This window comes from Carcharhinus amblyrhynchos, chromosome 25, assembly GCF_965287045.1.
Source record: "Carcharhinus amblyrhynchos chromosome 25, sCarAmb.v2.hapA, whole genome shotgun sequence".
Lineage (NCBI taxonomy): Eukaryota > Metazoa > Chordata > Chondrichthyes > Carcharhiniformes > Carcharhinidae > Carcharhinus > Carcharhinus amblyrhynchos.
This window is the reverse complement of record NC_137348.1, coordinates 7,829,553-7,854,531: the sequence shown is the minus strand read 5'-3', so window position 1 is coordinate 7,854,531 and position 24,979 is coordinate 7,829,553. Positions and strand designations below refer to the sequence as shown.

At 41.1% G+C, this 24,979-nt stretch overlaps 1 protein-coding gene across 6 annotated transcripts in view; it reads right to left on the bottom strand.

Annotated features, from left to right (window-relative positions):
• The window catches only part of LOC145358149 (nucleus accumbens-associated protein 2-like), a 100,188-nt gene that overhangs the window by 26,135 nt on the left and 49,074 nt on the right, over positions 1-24,979 (bottom strand). For all 6 annotated transcript variants that reach the window (XM_080211848.1, XM_080211851.1, XM_080211845.1 and 3 more), the window contains exon 2: positions 9,542-10,453. In XM_080211848.1, coding sequence (XP_080067974.1) covers positions 9,542-10,397 — 856 coding nt within the window. In that variant the 5' untranslated portion in view covers positions 10,398-10,453. The remainder of the gene's footprint in view (positions 1-9,541; positions 10,454-24,979) is intronic.

Here is a 24,979-nt window from a genome sequence, read left to right as displayed (position 1 = left end):
ATTGGATACTGAACCTTCTATTCCAAACGCCTCAATTAACCAACCTTTTATGTGGTTCTTTGTCAAACACTATCTTAAATTCCACACAGACAACATAGAACCATAGAATCCCTATGATGCTGGAGGCGGCCATTTGGTCCACTGAGTCTCCACGAGCTCTCCGAAAGAACATATTATCCAGGCCCTGCACATTTTTGAACTCGGGTCCCTAGAGCTGTGAGGTAGCAGTACTAACCTCTGTGCCATCCCACCAACCTTCTCTGTTACTTCATCAAAAATACAAATTAGATCAGACAATCATAATCTGTCTTTTACAAACCCTTAATTATCTCAAACTCTGTTGACCTTTTTCTCGATCAAGGATCCAAAGCTTCACTCACCCATTGATGTTAAACTAACTGGCCTGTAGTTGCTAGGACTGTTCTTCAATGATATCATGATGCAGCAAAATATATACTGCAAACAAAATAGGACTCGAGTGAAAAAAATCCAAAAACCAAAAACAAAAGGTTTCTCTGAACACAAAGTTAAGATTTAGATACTAAATATTCGGAATACAGGTTCTGATTACTTCTAACACCAGATTCTAATATAAAGCTACTCTGACTCCGTTACAGTTTAAACGTTTTGATAGAACAGCTTCTATGACAACTCAACTATGAATTGACAAAAGGCCCACTGAAGTCAGTCCATTTCTTTGAAAGGGGACCAGAATTTGCTGCTAAAATGAGTCTAATGTATCCACTCAAATTGGAATGTAAAGAACACTGCAATTTGTAGTGAAGAGAAGGTATCCCACAAATCATGGATGATTTATTTGCACCACCCAACCTTGCAAAAACTGAAGTTTGCCATCATCCTTCCCACCACAAATACAAATTAAAATCACTGCAGAAAATTAGAGGTATCTCACTGCATAAAGTCCTCTGTTATTAAAGTGATTTATGGTCTTGACACACCCACTCAATCTTGGAGGCCTGGTAGCAAACTATTTCTAAAAATTTTAAATTTACAAAATGCTTTCTTACTTTTTCTTTGTTTTCTCTTTCCTAACTCAATTTTTCCTTGTCTTGATTTGTATATCTAATTTGAATCCCAATTCACTCCCCATCTCCTCCTTTGCTGTCACACAGCTCCTTTCTCAATCCTTAAATTCTCTGGTTATGGCTTGACATTTTGGCAGTAATAAAAAAAAAATCACATTATCTAAATGTTTTGATTGCAGAGGGATTTGGACATTTTAGTGCAAGAAATGTTAGCATACAGGTACTGCAAGTAATTAGGAGAGCTAATAGAATGTTATCGTTTACAGCAGGGAACAGAACATGAATGTAGTGAGGTTATGCTTCAGCTGTACAGGGCATCAGTTAGATTACATCTGGAGTACTGTGCACAGTATTGGTCCCCTTAGTTAAGGAAGGGCGTAAATGCATTGGAAGCAGTTCAGAGAAGGTTTACTAGACTAATACCTGGAATGGTTGGGTTGTCTTACAAAGAAAAGTTAGACAGTACAAAAGTTAGGCTTATATCTACTGGAGTTGAGAGTGAGTGACTTGATTGAAATATTTAAGATCCTGAGGGGTTGTGACAGGGTGGATGCGGGAAGGACATTTCCTCTTGTGGGAGGACCTAGAACTCGGTCTCACTATTTAACAAGGTATTTCCCATTTAAAAAGTCTGACAACACCAGGTTTTAGTCCAACCTATTTATTTGATAATATACTCACAAGCTTTTGAGGGGACTGCCTCTTCGTCAGGTGACGAAGAGGCAGTCCCCTCAAAAGCTTGTGAGTATATTATCAAATAAATAGGTTGGATTAAAACCTGGTGTTGTCAGACTTTTTACTGTGCTTACGCCAGTCCAACGCCGGCATACCCACATCATTTCCCATTTAAAACAGAGATAAAGAGGATTATTTCCTTGAGGGTTACGTCTTTGGTAATCTTCCTCAAAAGGCAGTGGAAGCAGAATCTTTTGTTTTCAAGGCAGAGGTTGATAGATTCTTGATAAGCAATGGGGTTCAAGATTATTGGAAATAGGCAGGAATGTGAAGCTATCAGCCATGATCATACTGAATGGCAGAGTAGTTTGATAGACCAAGTGGCCTACTCCTGCTCCTTGTTTGTACATTATTTACCAAATTCACAGATGTCACCTTGACCTCATCTGCACTTCCAACAATAGTGGTACAAAACAAAAGATTGGGACCGAAAGGCCAGGATGTCGAGCTCTGACTAATTCTAGAAAATTAGAGTAAAATTCTAACTTAGAGAAGCTATTGAGGGGGTTCAGAAAAATCACTGTTTTCTGCATATCCACTTTTGAATTGTACTTGTAATTAATACTAACTCTAATCCAGTTGGCATTATCCAATGTTGCTGGGATCACAGCACAGCACTATGATAAAGAAATATTTATGCCCAACATGGGACTTTTGGCTGTGCTATCCTACACCCCATTCTCAGCATCAAGCCTTGGGCCAAGCACACCTTGCTATAATTCCCATCCCATTCCAGCAATGCATATTTGCAGATCCTAGATTAACATTAAAAACAGAAAGTTAACTGCTGTGTTCAAATCAAAAACAAACAAATAAAGATGACAAATACCCCAAGCCCTTCCATGTCCTGAGGTTTGTGATTAGCTGGATAGAAGGAAAAGGAAAGGATATTCCAGATATTAACCCAATCACAATCAGACTGCATTGCAGTGTATTGATTGGATAATTTCATTTCACAAATGAAAAACATTGCCTTATATTTGAGAGGTGACAGTAGTTTGAGTTTGTCTTTGTAATGTAAAACTGTTTTTCACACTGCATTTTACAAAAGAAACAGTCTGTTCTGGTTCACCGCATTTTCAGCGAAAGGTTTCCAGAAGGAACAAATCACTTTAAAGTAATTGTCAAACTGTGTTCAAACAATATAGAATTAAATGGCGCCACACTTAAAAAAAAATGAACTATTCTTGCACGAACAAGAAACTCTGAAGAGATAGGGGAGAGATGTTTAAAGTTACAAAGGGACAGAATACATTAGACAGAAGTTGAGAGAACTATGACAAGAGGACCATGTTTAGGTAAAAAAAAAGAAGCTTTAGGGCAGGGAAGATTTTGTTTTTCTCTATAATCAGTTGTGAGGCTGTGGAATAACTGTTTCTCTCTCTCTCTCTCTCCACAGATGCCTCCAGGCCTGCTGAGTATTATCAGCATTTTCTATTTTTATTTCAGATTCCCGGCATCTACAGTGCTTTGCTTTTATTATAAATATATTACCAATTTGTTTCAATGGGTTTGACAACTTGTATATTGGCCAAAAACGTAATCCAAACAGAGAAGTTGCACTTTATTTCAAGATGCAGAACATGCATTTAGCCAGGAAGTACCACAGATGGCTTAGGGATATTAGAATATTCAATTAACTTTTGTTTTAATAATTTATTACCAAATCAGCATTTGAAGTTTGCCAACAGCTTTACACGATTGATATCTGTTTATAGAAACTTAATAAGTAAAATCCAAAGAACATTGGTATTTTTATTGCACAAGTTCTGCTAAGCATAGGAGGCCACAATATTTAAAACTGAACCGTCTTAGTGTTTAAACAATTTGCCTTCTTAGATTAGGCTTTTCAAAGCTTTTACTTGAGTTTTAATAGATGAATATTATAAAAGAATTTGCAACAGTGTAACACCAAGGGGAAACTGGAAACACTATATATAGTTTACGTTTAATGTTTGTTAACAGCTTTTGGCGTAATTTAATAAAACGTTTCGGAATGGATCAGAAACCAACTTTAGGGTGTGAAGACATAGGTACTGGGGAGAGGGGCAATTTTGAAGTGGGAGGCAGATTAGAATAGAACAGCATGGTATCACTGTTGGCAGCTATTTTACTACTCATCTACACTATAACCATGGGATTTAGAAGTTTTGCATAAACTGGTCAGAGTTGCATATACCAAACTGGGTGGGGTAGGTGAGATGAATTGCATCCGAGAAGGCAGTCAGAAATCTATAAAATAAGTTAGATGTGTTAGTGAACAAAACAGTGGCCAATTAAATTTAATACAGATAATTTATAAATTGAACACAATGAAAAATTGACTAAATCATTTCTGAATGGCCAAGGATTAAATTGAGATACATCTAGAAATGTCAACATGCAAGAATTCAACACATCCAATCCTATAGGCAAAGCAATAAGTAGAGTGCAAGTTAAGGAAGCCATGCTTATATATGATAATGCTTACGCAGACCACATTGGGCAGCATGGTGGAACAATGGTTTAGCACTGCTGTCTCAGCGCCACAGACCACAGGTTCAATTCCCAGCTTGGATCACTGTGTGCAGAGTCCGCACATTCTCTCCGTATCTGCCTGGGTTTACTCCAGATTCTCTGGTTTCCATCCACAGTCCGAAACACATGCTGGTTAGATGCTTTGGCCATGCTAAATTCTCCCTCATTGTGCCCAAACAGGTGTCGGAGTGTGGCGACAAGGGGATTTTCACAGTAATTTCATTGCAGTGTTAATGTAAGTCTACTTGTATCATTAACAAATAAACTTTAAACATCTTGGGTACTATTGTCCTGTTCTGGTCACCGAGACACAAAGATGACAGTTGAGCCTTGGAAGTTGTGCACAGTGGAGTCACAGTGCTGAACGCAATTATTAAGGGACTGAGCTTTTAGGAATGGTTCGAAAAATTTAAGCTTCCAACCTTGGAAATAGATGAGGGAGCTGAAGATTGTAAACTGTGAAAAGATGAAAGCTACAACAATATTCCAAGTGAAATCATGACAACAGATTCACACTACTAAAAGGTAAATTTGACATTGATATTAGAATACTTTTTCAATGATTAACACAGAATGGACTTCTACATTTAATAGTAGAGGTAAAATCCTTGGAATCATTCAAGATAATCTGGATGCTGCTATAGCGAGGAGTAGGAAATTGGAAATTATCCATCTAGATAGATAATGTTGGATGGGACAATTGGCCTTCACCTACGCATCAACAAGAATTTCAAGCAAAACAGAAGTCACTTAAAGGATGCCTAGACTGGTTAAATCACATCAAGTACTGCAAATAGTTTTGACATCTCACCTTTAGAGGAAATACTAGCTTTGGAGACAGCAACATAGATTTATCGGAATGATACCTGGGCTGAAAGGATTAAATTGAGGGAAGCAACTATACAATACCTGGAATTTAAAAAGTTAAGCAATTTGTTTAAAGTTCACAAGAACATATAGGATTTGACCACAAGACCATAACATACAAGAGCAGAATTAGGCCATTTGGCCCATCAAGTCTGCTCCACCATTCGATTATGGCTGATCAGCTTCTGAACCCTATTCTCCCATCTTGGCCTGTCTTAAATACACCAGTAACCCAGCCTCCACAGTCTTCTGTGGCAATGAATTCCTTAGATTCACCACTCTCTAGGTAAAGAAATTCCTCTTCATCGTGGTTCTAAAATGTTGTCCCTTTATTCTGAGGCTGTGCCCTTGGATCCTAGTCTCTCCTACTAATGGAGACATCTTCCCCATGTTCATTCTATCCAGGCGTTCTGTAAGTTTCAATAAGATCCTCCCTCATCCTTCTAAACTCCATCGAATACAGACCCAGAGTCCTCAAATGCTCCTCAGAGGGCAAGGTTTTCATTCCCTCCCGAGGATTATTCTCATGAGCATTTGATACAGAGAAACTATTTCAACTAGTTGGGGAACTTAGAGCTTGAGGCTAGAGTCTAAAAATTAGAGCAAGTTCTTTCAGTGGTGAAATTAGGAAATTCCACTATACATAAAGGCTAGTGGAAATTTGGAACTCTTTGGGAAATGTAAACTGATGTCAGATGAATTGTATATTTTAAATGAGATCAATAGAGTTTTGTTATCCAAAAAGTATTAAAAGATATGGGGCAAAGACAGGGATACGGAGTACAAATTGGTCACGATCCCATTGAATATTGGAATTGGCGTGATGGCGTACTCCCATGTTCCCATTAACACGCCTTTCCTCTGATGCTTCAGCCCTCACAGTATCCCACTAAACCCTGCCACACTAGTGTTCTTTCTGAACTTACTTTTCTAATGCTTTCCACACTTGGAAGTTCAGCTTCTTCCTTCTACACCTTTCTCAATCCACATTTTATATTTTAAATATTCACCGTTAGTGTTACAGTCAGTCAAAGCTGAAAAGATATTCCAAGTGTGGTCCGATCAGTGCACTATAAATGCTCAAAGCCACTTTTATTGACTGTAACTCTTGTTTCTAGTTATACGCCCCAAGCATTGCTTTGCTCTGCAGGATTAACAGTAGAGACAATTTACATTTTATTCCCAGATTTGTTTCCAAGTCTCCCTCTGCAAATTAACTTCCATTAGTGCATTGTTTTATATCAATTGTTAAATTCAACTCTACTCAATTATATAGAATTCATAGCACAGAAATTGACTAATTAGTTTTTGTTGGTGTTGAATCTCCACATAAGCCTCCTCCTACACCACTCTGTCAAACCCTAAAAACATATCCTTGCAGGGTTTTTTGGTAAATATTTAGCCGTACTCCCCATCTCTACTGCCCTCGCTCTTGGTGCTGATGTCAAATTTAATGATTTGATAGTTATTTTACAAACTTACATGGATTAAGAACACTACAGTTAAAAACACGGTGTAATTTTATCGCTGGCAGCACCCATTGATGGGCAGAGTAGGTCGATAGAATCGCATGAGGAATCAGGATCACACCAGATTTCTCGGCTCTCACAATGTTACAACAGCCAGATTTCTGGCGAGGTCACCCTTCCACTGAAAATGTACAACAATTAATCTATATATTTAAATTATGTTAGTTTTCATGTTTAGTGAGCATGGCGCTCAATCATTCGGGCTCACTTGTCTTTATGGCCTCGCCAGGAGGGGTTCTCTCCGGCAAGGAAAACACCTGCTCTCCGTAAACGGGGAACAGTCGTGTTGGCATCACTGGTGAAACCTCAGGGAGGCCGAGGGCAAGAGTGGGTGCCCCTTTAGCACCTGGGCAATGCCCACCAGGGATGCAGGGCCTGAAGCAGCAGCCCACTGACGCTCTGCGACAGGATTCGATCAGGAAAAGGGGCTCGATGTCTGTGTGTTGTGGGCTCCCGCGACTGTGGGGGTTAGGGAAGTGGGGAGTGGGTGGTGGTGGTTCAGACCAGCTCCAACAGCAGGAGCCCGACAGCTCTGTTAGGCCCCTGCTTCCGAAATTGCACGTGTAGCATCAGTGGTCTGCACGTGCGCAATAGCTCCTTCTACAGGCTGACTGGCGAAACTCTGCACACTGACTCTAGTAAACAGTCCCCCACCAGTTTTATTATATCCCAGGTTCATTTTTATCATTAAAATGGCAAAATACTGCAAATGCTGAAAATGTGAAATAACAGACAGAAAATGCTGGAAGGACACCAAGTCTGGCAGCATCTATGGAGCGAGAAACAGAAATAATGTTTCAGACTATTGATCCTTTGTCGAGCGTATGGTGTCGAAATTTGCTGATGACACCAAGATTGGTGGAACGGCAAATTGCGCGGAGGGTGTGGAGAGTCTGCAGAAGGATCTAGATAGGCTGGGCGAATGGGCCAGGAACTGGCAAATGGAATTTAATGTTGGCAAGTGCGAGGTGGTCCACTTTGGTAGGAATAATGGTAGGAAGGACTATTACTTACGTGGCGAAAAACTGCAGCAGGCAACGGTGCAGAGGGACCTCGGGGTCCTTGTGCATGAGTCACAAAAACCCAGCCTGCAGGTGCAGCAGGTGGTCAGGAAGACTAATGGGATGCTGGCCTTCATAGTGAGGGGGATTGAATATAGAAGTAGGGAGGTCTTGCTGCATCTGTATAGGGCACTGATGAGGCCGCAACTGGAGTACTGTGTGCAGTTTTGGTCGCTGCACTTACGCAAGGATATTTTGGCCTTGGAGGGAGTGCAGAGGAGGTTTACTAGGCTGATGCCAGAGTTGAGGGGGTTGAGCTACAAGGAGAGGCTGAATAAACTAGGCTTGTACTCATTAGAGTTTAGAAGAATGAGGGGAGATCTCATTGAGACATATAAGATGATGAATGGGATGGATAGGATAGAGGTGGAGAGACTCTTCCCGCTCAAAAAAGACAGTAGGACTAGGGGGCACAGCCTCAAGATAAAGGGGGGGCAGTTTAGAACGGAGTTGAGGAGGAACTTCTTTACTCAAAGGGTGGTGAATCTCTGGAATTCTCTGCCCGTTGAAGTGGTGGAGGCTGCCTCGCTAAATATTTTTAAGATGCGGGTTGATGGGTTTTTGATAAGTGAGGGGATTAAGGGTTATGGGGAGAGGGCGGGAAAGTGGAACTGAGCCACGACAGATCAGCCATGATCTTACTGAATGGCGGGGCAGGCTCGAAGGGCTAGATGGCCTACTCCTGCTCATATTTCTTATGTTCTTATTATGTTCTTATGTCTATTACGATGAAAGATCATCAACTTGAAACCTTAACGCTGCTTCTCTGCACATATTCTGCTGATCTGCTATTTCCTGCATTTTGTTTTGTTTTTATTTCTTTCTTAAATTAGTTCCTTGTTTGTCTCTAGATCTGCAAGGTCTTCAGTTTAATTATGTCTTTCATGTCATGCTTTCTGGAAATCCAAATAAACTACATTATGGTGAGCACTACTATTTGTCTGTAATCATCTGAAGGAAATTGAGGTGGTTTGTCAATCAAAACCTTCCCTTTCTAAATCCATGTTCACTGCTTATTAAGTTATTGCTACTGTGCAGACTCTCATAATGGATTCACTGACTTCAGCCTTATTGATAATAAATTAATGGAGCTGCAGTTGTTTGGAACAGAAATGATATCGTTTTTAGAACACAGACACTGTTTTTCTGTTCCCAGTCATGAACACTGCTCTATACAAATCTGGGAGATTTCACAACTGTAATAACACTTGTCTGAATTGCTTATTATATTCTCCCACAACCAATTTTTAATTGGATTATTTTTGGAGCAGTGGTTTAGATATTATGGCCCAGGGAACTTTTACCTCAGACTGCAGCTCTACATCTATTGCTAGAACTCCACTCATAGAATCACCACAGTGCAGAAGACGACCATTTGACTGACTCTCCAACAAAGCATCTCATCTACGCCCACCCCATGCCCCAACCCCCACATTTATTCCACTAATCCCCCTAATCTACATATCTTGGGACACTGAGGGGCAATTTAGCACAGTCAATTCACCTAATCTGCACATCTTTGGACTGTAGGAGAAAACTGGTGCACCGAGGAATCCCATAGACATGGGGAGAATGTTTGTGTGGAGTTTGCATAGTCACCCAAAGCCAGAATCGAACCAGAGTCCATAGCACTGAGGCAGCACAGCTAACCACTGTACCCCCACCCCCCAACCACATTTCTACAAAGGTATCAGACAAATTCAGGGAAGGAAGGCTGGAGATAACTAATTAAGGGAAACAAAAGCATAGTTAGTACTAGATTGACACACAAGTCAGCATCTCTTACCAGGGTATCCTGTTGATGCCTTGATGTACATCTGACTATATTGATCTTCTGCCATCGTCTCATACGCTTCATCATCATCATCCTCTTCCTCATTATGGTACGAAGTTGGACTGTCTGTGGTCTGATTACTGCTGCCACCTGGACTTGTGCGCTCTGTCTGGACATAGGTTACTGGCTGCACAAAAGGCGTGGCACCCCAGGATCCAGGATAGGAAACTCTGGGCAACTTCAGAGGTGTTACACAGTTTAGGTGGCTGGTGCTGTCACGCTGACTAGCCTCCAATGAGCGCTTTGCTGCAAGGGCGTGAATGCCAGGCACCGTCAGATCTTGCTCGCAGTGCTCACTCTTCACCCGAGAAAGCAATGGAATGGGTAAAGCTGGAGACACAACTGTTGGGGTGGCAGGTGGCTGGAGGGGGCAAGGACTCTGTGGCGCGGAGCCAGTGTCTTCGATGGAGGTCGTCTGAGAGTCACAGTGCGGGGAGCTTACTTTGAACATCAGTTCGGTCCCTTTCTCGACGATGCGCTGTATTTGCAGGAAGCCCGCTGTGTACATCACCACCAGCTGCTCACTGGCTGCCATGGTAAGCTTGCCAGTGTAACAAAAGGAAAGGATCTGCTGGAAACAGGCAGGCGGCACAGTGGAGGGCAACTCAAATGCGCTTTTGCTGTTGCCACTAAACAAGTCCCGGAAATAGAGGCTGTTGGCAGCCAGCACAGCACGGTGTGCCTTAAAGGCTTGGCCCTTGACTACGATAGAGACATCACAAAATAACCCCATTAAACGCTGTTCATTCAAGCATCCCAGGACATTGTTCCCAAAATTCGGAATCTCAAGATGAAGGATCTGAGCCATGGCTAAGATGAAGTGCTGGTCCTTGCAAGAGTCACAGTGACAACATCGAAACACAGCTGTAAACAACAAAATAAAGGGTGGAGGGAGAAAAAAAGTCAACAGGTCAGAGTTGGCTCTATTCCACATTCTAATGTAAAGCAACCATAACCAGAAGCAAAACTCACAAAATTATGTACATTTGTTTCCAAACTAAAGCTAAGAATGTCAGCACAAATTACCTGGTTTAAAAAAATGCAGGATCAAATCTCTGCTTTAGCCAGCTCAGACTGTACAAGTCAAGTCCCTGTACTGCTGTGCACTGAATGTAAATGAATAGGAGGGACAGCGATTAACATTCAGGCTACACACTTGAATGAATGGAGCTTTTGACTGACGGCCCTAAATGCCCACCAGCTTAGAAACGAGACTTGCAAACACAGTACTGTTATCTTGTTGCTAAAGTGAAGTTTTGCTTTGGTACAGGCTGTAGTTTGATGATTCACTGCAAAGATGGCAGTAAGCACTGTGTGCTTTGTCTCACCGTTGAGCAATGCCTGGGAAACAGAGATCGTTTTGAATTATGTATCCAAGAGCTCCCACTGCAGTTTAGTCAATAGAGCCATTCACAATGCTAAAACATTTCAATCATTCCAAGTATTCAGCCCTGCTAAAACTACAGGTTGTTACATTAAACACTGTTAAAACTTAGTTACAGTGACCGACATACCCACCTATCAATGAGAACGAATGCCACAGCCTTTTCAGTATTAATGCAAATACAGTATGTGGTCTGCCTAAATATTCCAACACTAGTCTACAGCAGTCATGTGTCATGTTAGACAGCAAGCTCAGTGTAGGAAATGTGCCAATAATTCGAACTATTCAGTGACTATGCAGTACTGTAACGTTGATGAAATCACTTAAAGCTTAAAAGGGACCATTGGAATTTCAGGCTAAAAATATTTAAAATTTTACTTTTAAGTTTATGATTCATAAAATCTGAACCGGACTGGTGGTCATTTGGCCATTATACTTGTACTGTTGAGAAAGCTATTCAATGAGTTCAACTTCTTATTCTTTGCTTATAATACTGCAAATATTTCCTTTTCAAGTATATACCAAAATTACTGTTGAAACTGCTTCCACCATCCTTCCACGCAGTGCATTCAAATCACAAGTCTTGACATTGAAAAGTAAAATCTCATCTCCCCTGTGGTTCGCTTACTAATTATTTTAAATCTTTGTTATCTGGTGACAGATTAGTGGAAATAGTTTCTCCTTGTCTACTTCATCAAACCTCTCAATTTTAAACATGATCAATGATCCAAAAATGTCAATTCCATTTCTCTCTCATTAGAACCGCTGCCTGACCTGCTGAGAATTTCCAGCAAAATTGATCCACAGGATCTTGCTTCTGGAATTAAAACAACCTTGTAGATGGATAGGAAAGATATTAATCCACAAGCATCACACTGCATCAGCTCACAAGACAAAAGTTATCCCAATGACACAAGATCTAAAGGGTGCTTGCAAGTCAGCACATCAGGTTCAATCTCACATTAACAGAGTAGGTTATTGCAAAGCATGTAAAAAAAGTGAACTTTTACTCGACACTGGAATTCTTTATTAGTCACCAACAACATGATAGAATCCCCACAGTGCAGAAGGAGGCCATTCGGCCCATCAAGCCTGCACTGACAACAATCCCAATCAGGCCCTATCCCCGTAACCCCATGTATTTACCTTGCTAGTTCCCCTGACATTAAGGGGCAATTTACCGTGGCAAATCAACCTAACCATTGACAAAGTGAAACTCAGGTTGTTTTGGTTACTGTTAGGTTTGAGAGGAATTGAACAGTATCATGGAGTCCCTACAGTGCAGCTCAAGTCTCCACCAACTCTTTGGCAGGTCCTACTCCATTATCCCACATATTTATCCTGCTAATTCACCTAATCTGGACATTTTGAGACACTAAAGGACAATTTAGTATGGCCAATCCATCTAACCTGCACATCATTGGACAGTGAGGGGGAACCGGAGCACTCTGAGGGAACACACGGCAGGGAATGTCCAACTCCAGAGTCCGCTGAGGCTGGAATTGAACCTGGATCCCTGACGCTGTGAGGCAGCAGTGCTAACCATTGTGCCACTGTAAGAATGCTTTTTGGACAGCGGTCATGGAGGTTTTCAGAGTTTGGATTTTAATGATCAAATTCATTAAACAATTTTAACCAGTAAATATTTCTGTTTCATTTTGTGTACTACCTCAATGCAAGGTAAATGAGATGATGAGATTGGAGAAACGGTGGCCAAATTTTATTGCCCAAGCATTTTTTGTAAGTAAAAGAAACATGGACATTGTTTCTAACTGACATGAAAACTCTGCTCTTGGGCCTATGAAATCTATGTCTTTAAGTTTTTGGAAAGGCGATGGCTGTAATTCAGAAATTGATGTTTGCACTGCCAAATAGTTGAGGTTTCCTTTTATTGAAACAGAAAATAATCTGCATCATCACAACAAAGCCATGAACGTTAGAACATCTGTCATACTGATGCAGGGCAGAGTACAGCAGCTTAGTGGTAAAACGCAGATGCAGGGAGCTCAAATCCCAATTCAATACATTTGGCCATGTATGGCTAGCACTTAGAAAGTGGTCATCTGCACACTTTGCAAATTAACCCAACTACCCATGGCAGTTCTCTGATATCCTACAGAAGAGAGAACCTATCATTTCTACCTTTGGCTGATTTACACACCTCCAATGCCACATTAGGTGGGTGACTAATGTCTTCAGTGGTTGAGCAAGCACTCCAATTATAAACCATCATAACAGAATGGAATGGAATCAAAGACCACAATGGTTGAAGCGGAATACAAAAGGTGGCTTTTCCAACATCGCTGAACTTTGCAACAAATAAATGAAATAAAACACAAGCCTAAAAGGTTGCAGACTTCTAGTAATCTTATCCATAAGTAAAATAAAATTGATCACTGCTGAATAATATGGGAGCAGTCTCCTGGAGTAAAATTCTTCAGGGGGACAGAGGTTTCATAAAAGATCTGCTGAAATAATGTACTTACTCTTTTGAGGACTCATAAATCAAGTTCACATTGCTAGTCTGCTTTATTTGCTGCTATTCTTGCCTCTTCAGATAAAAGGCTATGGGGGTCAAAATCTACTCCAGGATAAAATTCAAGGTAGACTCTCCAATGCAGTACTGAGGGAATGCTACTCACAGTACAGTCTTTCAGAGGTGATGATAAACCAAGGCACAGCTACCCACTCAAATGGATGCTAAAAAGCCCATGGTAGTAGAATGAAAAGAAGCATGAGTGTCACCTCCAGTTTTCAGGTCAATATATATCCCTTGAACAATGTCACAAATCGACATTACCTGGCCACCAACCAGCAAGTTCCCATAAGTGGCAAATTGACTGCTGCATTATTCACATAACAATAACGACATTGGGTGTGAAGCACTTTGGGATGTCGAAAGATGCTATATAAATGCAAGTTTCTCTTTTTCCTTTCCTATTCAGCTAAATGCAAACCAAATCTTACCAAGGATTTTACAATTATAGTTCTGCAACAGTCCATTAAAAAAAAATACAACAGCACTGCAGCTCCTAATTAAGCTCATCTTTGTATTAAATTTTAACTTATTTTATATCCAAATAGCCAATCTAGTTTTAACCAGAACAGGTTCAGGTCACCTGATCTTAGCACAGTGAAGCAGATCTGTATTATGTTATAGTTAATTTTTAATTGGATGGAAACCAGTGATACTTGTCAACATGAATAATCAAGAGATGAAAATAATGAGGGCACATGACAAAGCTTCAAATTTAGTCTCAAAATCAATCTGTGAAGCATTTGCTGTTAGTTATTTTGATCTCACAATGATTTCTGAGGAATCAAGTACAAAACGAAAATGGAAGTAGTCAGTTTTAATAAGCTTTGCAAAGAAAAAAATGCCCATGTTCAGTGCAACAGAATGGAAAATTCTCCATCCTGAATATTTCTAGCAAGAGAATTACCTATCATTACCTATGTTATCTATTATCTCTCAACTAGACAGCACAGTGGCTAGCACTGCTGCCTCTCAGCACCAGGGACCCAGGTTTAATTCCTACCTCGGGTTTTGGTCAGTGTGGAGTTTTTGGCACGTTCTCTCTGTGTCTGTGTGGGTTTCCTCCGGGTGCTCTGGTTTCTTCCCATACTCCAAGACTTGCAGGTTAGGTGGATTGGCCATTCTAAGTTGTCCGAGTGTTAAAAGGATCTAGTTTAGGGGAATTAGCAAGGTAAATATGTGGGGTTATAGGGATAGGTCCTGGGTAAGATGCTCTGTTGGACACTCAGTGCAGATCTGATGGGCCAGATGGCCGCTTCCTGCACCGTAGGGATTCTGTGATTCTGCAGGATCACACAAGCCTAAAGGCAACCAAAACCATCGAGTTTCACTTTAACGTCAACGAACTCGACAAACAGGATGCCACACATTTCCCCCTCCCCATCTTGCTTCTCCACACCCCTTGCTCATGTAATGTCTGGTGTACATACCATCAATGTAGCATGAAAGCCTGCAACAAAAAATATCCCAACATTGCTTGCTCATCAATATATACAAAAAAAATCAATGCTTTTTTAGCCTAATACAGTATATCTCGCATGACTCATGAGACTGGTTTCCTAAAGTTAGCTCCAAATTGAGTCAATACCATAAAAAGTCAATTAGAGACTAGCTTCAGTGAATCAGATTCTGTCACTTTCATTGCTTCATTACCATTTATGGTGGCACAGCTTGGTATTTTATTAGCAAATCAGTTCCTGAGTCAGCATTACTCGACATGAGAACATCAGGATAGAGTGCCCATTTATTTTGCATTGAATGTTGTGAAAACAGAGTTTAGCTGGGACATGTGCCATGTACTTATTTCCCCCTTTGTGCTCCAAACAGATTACTGTTTCTGCCAGTTTGCAGATTTACGACCGAAGACATGTTAAAAATACCATTTCCCCTTCAGTGCCTTTTCTTTCCTCAAACTATGCAGTGGTCAGCAATGCTGGGAAAGAGACTCACAAGCTGGCTGAGCCAAGTTTCAATTTAATCTGCAGTGCAAGTATCACAAAGCAGAACACAAAACAGCCCAAATTAACACGTTGGCATGCTGAATCTAAATTTTAAAAAATCACATCTTCCAGCTGCGCTAATTATACTATGCTGAAGCCGAAATTTATAACAAGGTGTTACTGATTAGTGATTTATGATTAGTAGGCTTAAATAAAACAAGTCACTATTTTATAAAAGCTGCCATGCATTGCAGTTAATGCTATCCCATTGCTGCTTTCTTCACACATAATTAACATGCCAGGCCTCTATGAAGCAGCTCTGCAAATGAAAAGGAAACTGGCAAGTGGAAGAATTCACACCATGTTTGAACTCTATAGACAAGCATTAAATTAATGATTGTACTTGGGCAGCAGTCTATTTCACTCGAACTGTGGATAACCCATATCGCCTCCCACTGCACAATCAGAAGATCAAAACATAGATAAAAGGTCATGGACACGAAACCGTAACTCAGTTTCTCTCTCCACAGACGTTGCCAGATCACAGAATCTCCACAAGTGTAGGAGGCTGTCATTTGACCTATTGAGTCTGTACTGACCACAGTCCCATCCAGGCCCTATTCTTGTAACCCCACTAATTCCCCTGACACTAGGGGCAATTTAACATGGCCAATCAACCTAATCTGCACATCTTTGGATTGCAGAGAGAAACCAGAGCACCTGGAAGAAACCCACGTCAGATCTACTGAGTTTTTCCAGCATTCATAATATTTTGCTTTTAAAATGGACAAATCTAGACAATAGGACTAGGACATAAAGTTTTCTCTCTGCCCCTTTAAGGGGCTGTAGCTACAGCACGCTGCAAGATTCGATAAATCCACTGAAGGGCCAAAAAGAAAGCAGATGGGAAAGGTGCAGCAAGTGATTACTAAGGATGAGGAGTCTACAATCGTTCACAACTGTGAAGAAAGCAAGTTGACAAATTAAGGATTTTTTCCCCCCACTAAAAACAGTTTAAGATTATGAAGGATTATGATGAGCCAACTAGTAATTGGATTGTTTCCATTAGTGGACGAGATGGAAACAAGGTGCCATTCCAAGACAACTATAAAATAATTAAAGAGGAAATACCACGTTTGAGATTTCTTTGCCACACACATCATCAAGAACGCAATGTTTAAAAGAGTGCTTTCAAACAAGCTTAGAAAAAAAAGGACAAGACAAAAGATGAAAAACATTAGAAGTCATTTTTCATTTTTTAAGCTTGCCTTGATAATTGAAAACCACCTTATACCATACTGTCAGGAAATTTCTTGTCCAATCTATGAACAGTGTAGGTTTTTAAATAACAGTAGCACATACATGGGCAATCAGCCAGATCCAGTAAACGATGGAAAGTGAATTAGGCTTTTAACAAACAAAACATGTTTATTTTCTGGGGATTATTACACAAGAACAAGTTGTACTCATTAAATCAAGCATGTCACATCATCTTGCAGTGTACATTCACCTATGAAATATCAAGTTTAGAATTTATACCTGGTTCCCACTCAGCAGGTATTCCCTTAAGTTTGCTTTCAAAACATCTAGATATATCCATTAGGGGCATATGTGAAAGGCTCAAATATCTGATTCCAGTTGCAGCAAAGTGCTATTATCACACCCAAATGTCATGTTATCGTTAGATATCAAGCAGACAGACATTCAGACTGGTTTATGGAAGTGAATAGCATTGCTGGGCCCAAGAGAATGTCCACAGCAAGACTATACAGCTGAGGAAGAGAATATAAAAAAGTCCTCAGAGAATTGTTGAATTGCATATTTACGCCATCACTAAGATTGTCTATTGCCACCGCCAGAACATGCCAACTTAACCCAGTTTCTGCTCATCTGCCGAAGAAACTCTCGTTTATGCAGTTGTAACCTCTAGATTTGACTACGTTGCCCCATATTTACCGCAAAAAATTTGAGGCTATTCAAAACTTGGCTGCTTATGTCTTAACAGGCATCAAGCCCTGTTCTGTCTATGTGCTTGATGGCCAGCCCTGGGATAAACATCTTGATTTTAAAATTTTCAGTCTTGTTTTTAAATCCCTCCATGGTCTTGTTCCTCCCCATCTTTAATTTCCTTCAGCCCCACACATGCATACCTACGCTCTGGTTCTGGCTTCTTGAGCATCCTCGATTTTAATTGCTTCATCTTTGGTGGCCGTGCCTTCTGTTTTCTGGACCCCAAGCTCTGGAATATCCTGCCTGTCTCTCAGGCTCCTCAAAAACTCTCTTTGACCAAGCATTTGGTCAACTGTCCTAACAAATATCTCCTGTCATATTTTCTTTTACAATGCTCCTGTGAAGTGCCTTGGGGTATTTTATTATGTTAATAAATGCTATACAAGTTACAACTGTTGAAAAAGAGTGTTAAGGATTCCACCAGGTGAGTAACATGGAAAAATGTCAATGTCACTGCATTGGAACATTCAGATTCTAGGTGTCCCTGTCAGCTGCTCCGTAACTGAGAATCACCTTGGGATCTCACTACACTAAAAGCATGATTTAATATAGTGGTTCTTCCTACAATGTTACAGCTTTGGAAGATTTTACTTGTGAAATAGAAAACTATAAAGAATTCCTTGTAAATATGGTCTCAAAGCTTTACTTTGCCAAAGGCTTAAAACACGTGCAAGAATTTTTGCAACCACAAATTAGCAAAAAAAAAAGCTGCTGATAATCACATGATTTAACATTGTTAACAGCTACGAGGCAATGAACCATTCCAAATCTGCTCTTTTCTGACTGCTGGGGCTTGCACTGAATCCAGCTCAGATGAGATGTTCATCTCTCCAATGATTCCGACTGAGCAGTTTCAACATATTTCTCATTGGATGCCAATCTAGATTTCAGCAAGGCCTTTGACAAGGTCCCTCATGGGAGTTAGTTAGGAAGGTAGTAAATTGGTTTAGACACTGGCTCAATGGAAGAAGCCACGGAGTGGTTGTGGAGGATTGTTTCTCTGAGTGGAGGCCTGTGACGAGTGGTGTGCTGCATGGATCGGTGTTGGGTCCATTGTTGTCATCTATAATCAATGATCTGGATGATAATGTGGTAAATTGGATCAGTAAATTTGCTGATGATACAAAGATTGGAGGTGTAGTGGACAGTGAGGAAGGTTTTCAAAGCTTGCAGAGGGATTTGGACCAACTAGAAAAATGGGCTGAAAAATGGCAAATGGAATTTAACGCAGACAAGTGTGAGGTATTGTACTTTGGAAGGCCAAACCAAAGTAGAACGTACAGGGTAAATGGTAGGACTCTGAAGAGTTCGGATGAACAGAGGGATCTGGGAACACAGGTACAGAATTCCCTAAAGGTGATGTCACAGGTGGATAGGGTCATAAAAGTGCTTTTGATACACTGGCCTTTATAAATCGGAGTATCGAGTATAAAAGTTGGAGTGTTATGGTAAGGTTATATAAGGCATTGGTGAGGCCGAATTTAGAGTATTGTGTACAGTTTTGGTCACCTAATTACAGGAAGGACGTAAATAAGGTTGAAAGAGTGCAGAGAAGGTTCACAAGGATGTTGCCAGGACTCGAGAAGCTGAGTTAGAGAAAGATCGAATAGGTTAGGACTTTATTCCCTGGAGCGTAAAAGAATGAGGGGAGATTTGAAAGAGGTGTATAAGATTTTGATGGGTATAGATCGTGTGAATGCAAGCAGGCTTTTTCCACTGAGGCGAAGGGGAGAAATAAACCAGAGGGCATGGGTTAAGGGTGAAAGGAGAAAAGTTTAAAGGGAATATTAGTGGGGGCTTCTTCACGCAGAGAGTGGTGGGAGTGTGGAATGAGTTGCTGGATAAAGTGGTAAATGCAAGGTCACTTTTAATATTTAAAAACAACATGGACAGGTTCATGGATGACAGAGGTATGGAAGGATATGGTCCAAGTGCAGATCAGTGGGACTAGGCAAAAAATGGTTTGGCACAGACAAGGGCCAGAAGGCCTGTTTCTGAGCTGTAATTTTCTGCGGTAATCCAAAGCATCAATTTGACAACAAATCCGTACAAAATGGACAGGAAACATTGTAAGAATAGGAAATGCAGTGGCCGAATGTCATTTCTCTCTTCAGAAGCTGGGATGGCGCACTTCCACACAACAGGATCAGGGGGAGGTGAGCCTCTGTTGCACAACAGGATCAGCGACGGGGGCTCTGCCACACATACAGCACTGAACAGCATAATGGGCTCATTAATAAGTCTGAAACAATTGATGAATAATTTACTTTTAAATATTTGAAGTACCACAAAAGTACATTTGCAAATATATATGAAGTTTGTTGCATCTCCCCCAGAAAGCATAATTTTCCCAACAAACAATCCAACTAAAATAGTTTGTCATAGAATACCTACAGTGCAGAAGGTGGCCATTCAGCCCATCAAGCCTGGACCAACAACAATCCTACCCAAGCCTTATCCCTGCAACCCCACGTATCTACTCTGCTAATCTTCCTGACACCAATGGGTAATTTAGCATGGCCAATCCACCTAATATGCACTTCTTTGGACTTTGGATGAAAATTCCACATTGTTACCCAAGGTCAGAATTGAACCTGAGTCCCTGACATTAAAAGGCAACAATGCTAACCATTATGCTGAAAGAAAAACTCTTTTTTGGGAAGTACAACTCAGGATAAAACATCTGCATTATTACAGATTTGTTCAAAGCCTGCAGCAACTCTACAGGTTCTTCAAGATTGCTCTTCAAAAAAAGGTGGCAACGTTCTCAAGATTGCTGGGCCTAGGGACGGCATTTTCTTTAAAAAGCTGCCTCAAAGTTGCCAGGAGTTTCAGGGTAAAAACAAGTGTCATTGGTCCAGTAGTGTAGTGGGAGTTTGATTCTGGCGCTTTCCTAAAAGCCAGAATGAAAGAACACCAATATAACTCTTCGGTGAAATGCATTAGTTGGTCTCAATTTCCTTTCAAACATATACTTAATTATTATATATTCCGAACGATAGGTCTCCAACGAGGTTTGCTGTTTTCCAACACTGGGGATGTTTAATGTTGGGTATTAGGTTGATTTACAGCAAGTTGACTTCCATTTTTATTAAATCATAGATTTGGGTTTTTAAATGGAGCTTTGGAGATAGAATAATGGACTGATTTGTGGAATACAGAGATATATACTCTTATGCCAGCCTTCCTTCCATTGACTCTGCTTACGCTTCCCGCTGCCTCGGCAAAGCGGCCAACATAATTCAGGACCCCATGCACCCCGGATATTCTCTCGTCCATCTTCTTCCGTCGGGAAAAAGATACAAAAGTCTGAGGTCATGTACCAACCGACTCAAAAGCAGCTTCTTCCCTGCTGCCACACTTTTGAACGTATTTACCTTGCATTAAGTTGTTCTTGCTCTACACCCTAGCTATGACTGTAACACTACATTCTGCACCCTCTCCTTTCCTTCTCTATGAACGGCACGTTCTGTCTGAATAGCGCACAAGAAACAATACTTTTCACTATATTAATACAAGTGACAATAATAAATCAAAATATATTCAACTTTTATCCTGTAGTGGTTTTAAAGCTGACAAGTACAGCTGGTGGGTTTGCAGGATATACCACATGAAGGTCAGTCAGTTGGTATTGAACAGTATGGCACAGTGAGGGGGAGTGGGAGTAGGTTGGGAGCAGCAACTGGAAGCCCTCAGTGGGCAGTTTTGTTAGCACGTGAGAATAATCCTAAAGTTTCGCAGAAGTAGGATGCAGATCTTCAGGTTGACATAGTACACAGACCTAGAGGCAGCAAACCTGAGATTTGGTGCAATGGAGTGTTGAATGTGAGGTTTAAGGCACGAGATCCCTGGTGCCTGCTGAGTGAGTACAGGGACAGGACACTGGGTGAAGTTGAAACTTATATCTGGCAGCACTGCACTGATTTTTTAAGAACTACTGACAAATTTGCAGATGCTGAAAATCTGAAATAAAAAAAGGGAAAAAAGTTGGAAATACTCAGGTCAAGCAGCATTGTGGAGAGAAAACAGAGTTAATGTTTCAGGTCGATGATCTACCATAATTATCGAGGACTCAATCAGTTCTGAGGAAGCTTGGGGAGAATTTTTTTCCAAGGATTGAGTGTCTCTGGAACACTCAAAAGACAGCAGAAGCAAAGACACCAAGATTGGTGGAACGGCAAATTGCGCGGAGGGTGTGGAGAGTCTACAGAAGGATCTAGATAGGCTGGGCGAATGGGCCAGGAACTGGCAAATGGAATTTAATGTTGGCAAGTGTGAGGTGGTCCACTTTGGTAGGAATAATGGTAGGAAGGATTATTACTTACGTGGCAAAAATCTGCAGCAGGCGACGCTGCAGAGGGACCTCGGGGTCCTTGTGCATGAGTCGCAAAAACCCAGCCTGCAGGTGCAGCAGGTGGTCAGGAAGGCTAATGGGATGCTGGCCTTCATAGCAAGGGGGGATTGAATATAAAAGTAGGGAGGTCTTGCTGCGGCTGTATAGGGCATTGGTGAGGCCGCAGCTGGAGTACTGTGTACAGTTTTGGGCGCCGTACTTACGCAAGGATATTTTGGCCTTGGAGGGAGTGCAGAGGAAGTTTACTAGGCTCATGCCGGAGTTGAGGGGGTTGAGCTATGAGGAGAGGCTGAATAAACTAGGCTTGTACTCGTTAGAGTTTAGAAGAATGAGGGGAGATCTCATTGAGACATATAAGATGACGAATGGGATGGATAGGATAGAGGTGGAGAGGCTCTTCCCGCTCAGAAAGGACAGTAGGACTAGGGGGCACAGCCTCAAGATAAAGGGGGGGCGGTTTAGAACGGAGTTGAGGAGGAACTTCTTCACTCAAAGGGTGGTGAATCTCTGGAATTCTCTGCCTGTTGAAGTGGTGGAGGCTACCTCGCTAAATATTTTTAAGACGCGGGTTCATGGGTTTTTGATGAGAGGGGGAATTAAGGGTTATGGGGAGAGGGCGGGAATGTGGAACTGAGCTATGACAGATCAGCCATGATTTTATTGAATGGCGGGGCAGGCTCGAACGGCTAGATGGCCTACTCCTGCTCCTATTTCTTATGTTCTTATGTTCAAAGCTAGGTAGATTCTTGATTAACAAAGGGGTGAAAGGTTATCAGGGATAGGCAGGAACGTGGGGTTGAAATTACAATGAGATCAGCCATGATCTTACTGAATGGCAGAGCAGCCCTGAGGGATCAAGTGGTCTACTCCTGCTGCTAATTTATATGCTCATACGTAAGATGAAAAGCAGGTGGTTCCAGGTATACCCTCAATTGAAGTGCTACAGCAGTATCAGTGTAGTCGTTTCCATTAGAAACGTGGACATAATGTGGGGGGGGGGGGGGGGGGGGGGCAGCCGGCAGCGGCAATTCTCCCAGCCCACTGCACTGCTTTTGTAGCACAGCAGGCCAGGAGATTCTAGTGGAGGCCGTTTTGTGGGCTCCCTGCTGGGCACCAGGGCCTCCATGCATCTTTGGCAGCTGGATTTCCAGCACAGTCAACTCTGCGCTGGAAACCGGCGTGGAGCTGCGTAATGTATGCAGGCCTCATTTTACTATAATTTAAATGCCATTAGCAGGCCCTTGACTGAAAATCTCCTATAGCTGAAATGCTATAAACATTTCCTGTTTCACTGTTCGTGAAAGAAATAGCCATACTTCATGTCACTATCAATAATACCATCCAAGGTTAAGACCAATAACATGGAAGATCTTTCAGTCATCCTGTTTCCACAGACCAATCTTGGGTTCCAATTCAATGAGAATAAAAAGACAACATTATTTGCCATGGGTTCAATCAACCATCATCTGATAAATTGAAGTTGACCAAATTCCCCCACCTGCTTTACACAGAATTAGATCAAAGATCTGTCAAAAAACAAATCGGGTCAATCATATGGTTATCAGCAGGTGAAAATAGCCAAAAAAGTTAACAGCAATTTCTAATGACCAATATGATTGCTACAAAGTTAGTGATCACCACTAAGATTCTTAAAAGACTAATTGGAAAGATTAAGATTTTGTTTGGGATGCAGCATCATTTGATATTATAGAGCAGGAGAGTTTTTTTGTTAAGTTTATTTATTAGTGTCACAAGTAGGCTTACATTAAGACCGCAATGAAGTTACTGTAAAAATCCCCTTGTCACCACACCTGATGTTCGGTTACACTGAGGGAGAATTTAATATGGCCAATACGTCTAACCAGTATGTTTTTCAGACTGTGGAAAGAAACTCATGCAGTCACAGGGAGAACATGCAGACTCCGCACAGTGACCTAAGCTGGGAATTGTGATGCAGCAATGTTAACAACCGTGCCACTATGGCACTCAATTGATTGCTCTGGCTTTTTCTGCACAGTTCACTAGAAATCTGCCAAACCAGCATGAAAGGTAACAGAATTTCAACTGCAGTTTATAATCGGTGCAATTCAAGTGTCCGTACCTTTTGCACAAATTTAAAAACAAAATATACTAGGAACCAAACCTGCCCACAAAACTGGCCATGTCCAGATCAAGTCACCACTGAGACTGCACTAAATGCATTCATTTGCAGGCCTTCCAAGAGGTCCAAAAAAAGCAACTTCAGAAAAAAAGTTATTTCCAGTTCTTTGAAACTGATTTTAAATACAATTGGCAAGACCAAACACCGATTAAAATGCTTCTTTGCAATAACATGACTGAAAATGGGTTTAATGAAATGGCACTACTCTTAAATACATCATAATCTTTATTAAGCAAAATATTTCAAAATACAGGTTCCAAATAATATCCGACATAAATGTAAACTGCCATGAATTAGAGCAATGATATACAAATGAGATTGAACAGAAAGGCAACTGAAATAAACTTCAGAAACCCAACTCGATTTTGGCCGCAATCCTCATCTAGATTGCCAAGTGAACCCAAAGGAGAAGCTTCCCCAATGTGTTCTCCATCTACAGACAAGGCATACATTATAATAAAAGCTAGCTGTATGATGCTGCCTTCTATTGAGTCATTGAGAAGCTGGAAACTGACAACTCATTTCTAGGAAGAGGAAATGCATAAGCCAAAAGGCACAAACCTCCCAGTGTGTCCCTGCTTTTCATTTTTGATGATTTACACACATTGCAGTTTCACTGTGGGCTGCATATTTTTCACCAGCAGTGCTCTGCTGCCCTGCATCCTGACCTCGAAACCTTTGCTTCTCACTATTCCCCCAGCAAAACACATCCCAATCTTGGTTTTAGACACACATTCAAAAACGCAAGCATATTGCAATTGAGAGAACACTAAAAATTCAAATGTTGGCAGCTCAGATGATACCAGGTAAAGGCAACTCTCGGTTAAAAAATAACCCACTAATAAATCATGCAGCAGAATACAAATAGCCAACATGTGTTGAATACTCTAACACTTCAGTTCTGGTCATCTTTTATTGTAGGCATCTGCTAAGCCTTGGTTCACACGTCTGTTACACTTGCTTGCACTGTGCAAGTAAGCTGCATTAAATATCACTTCACCACAG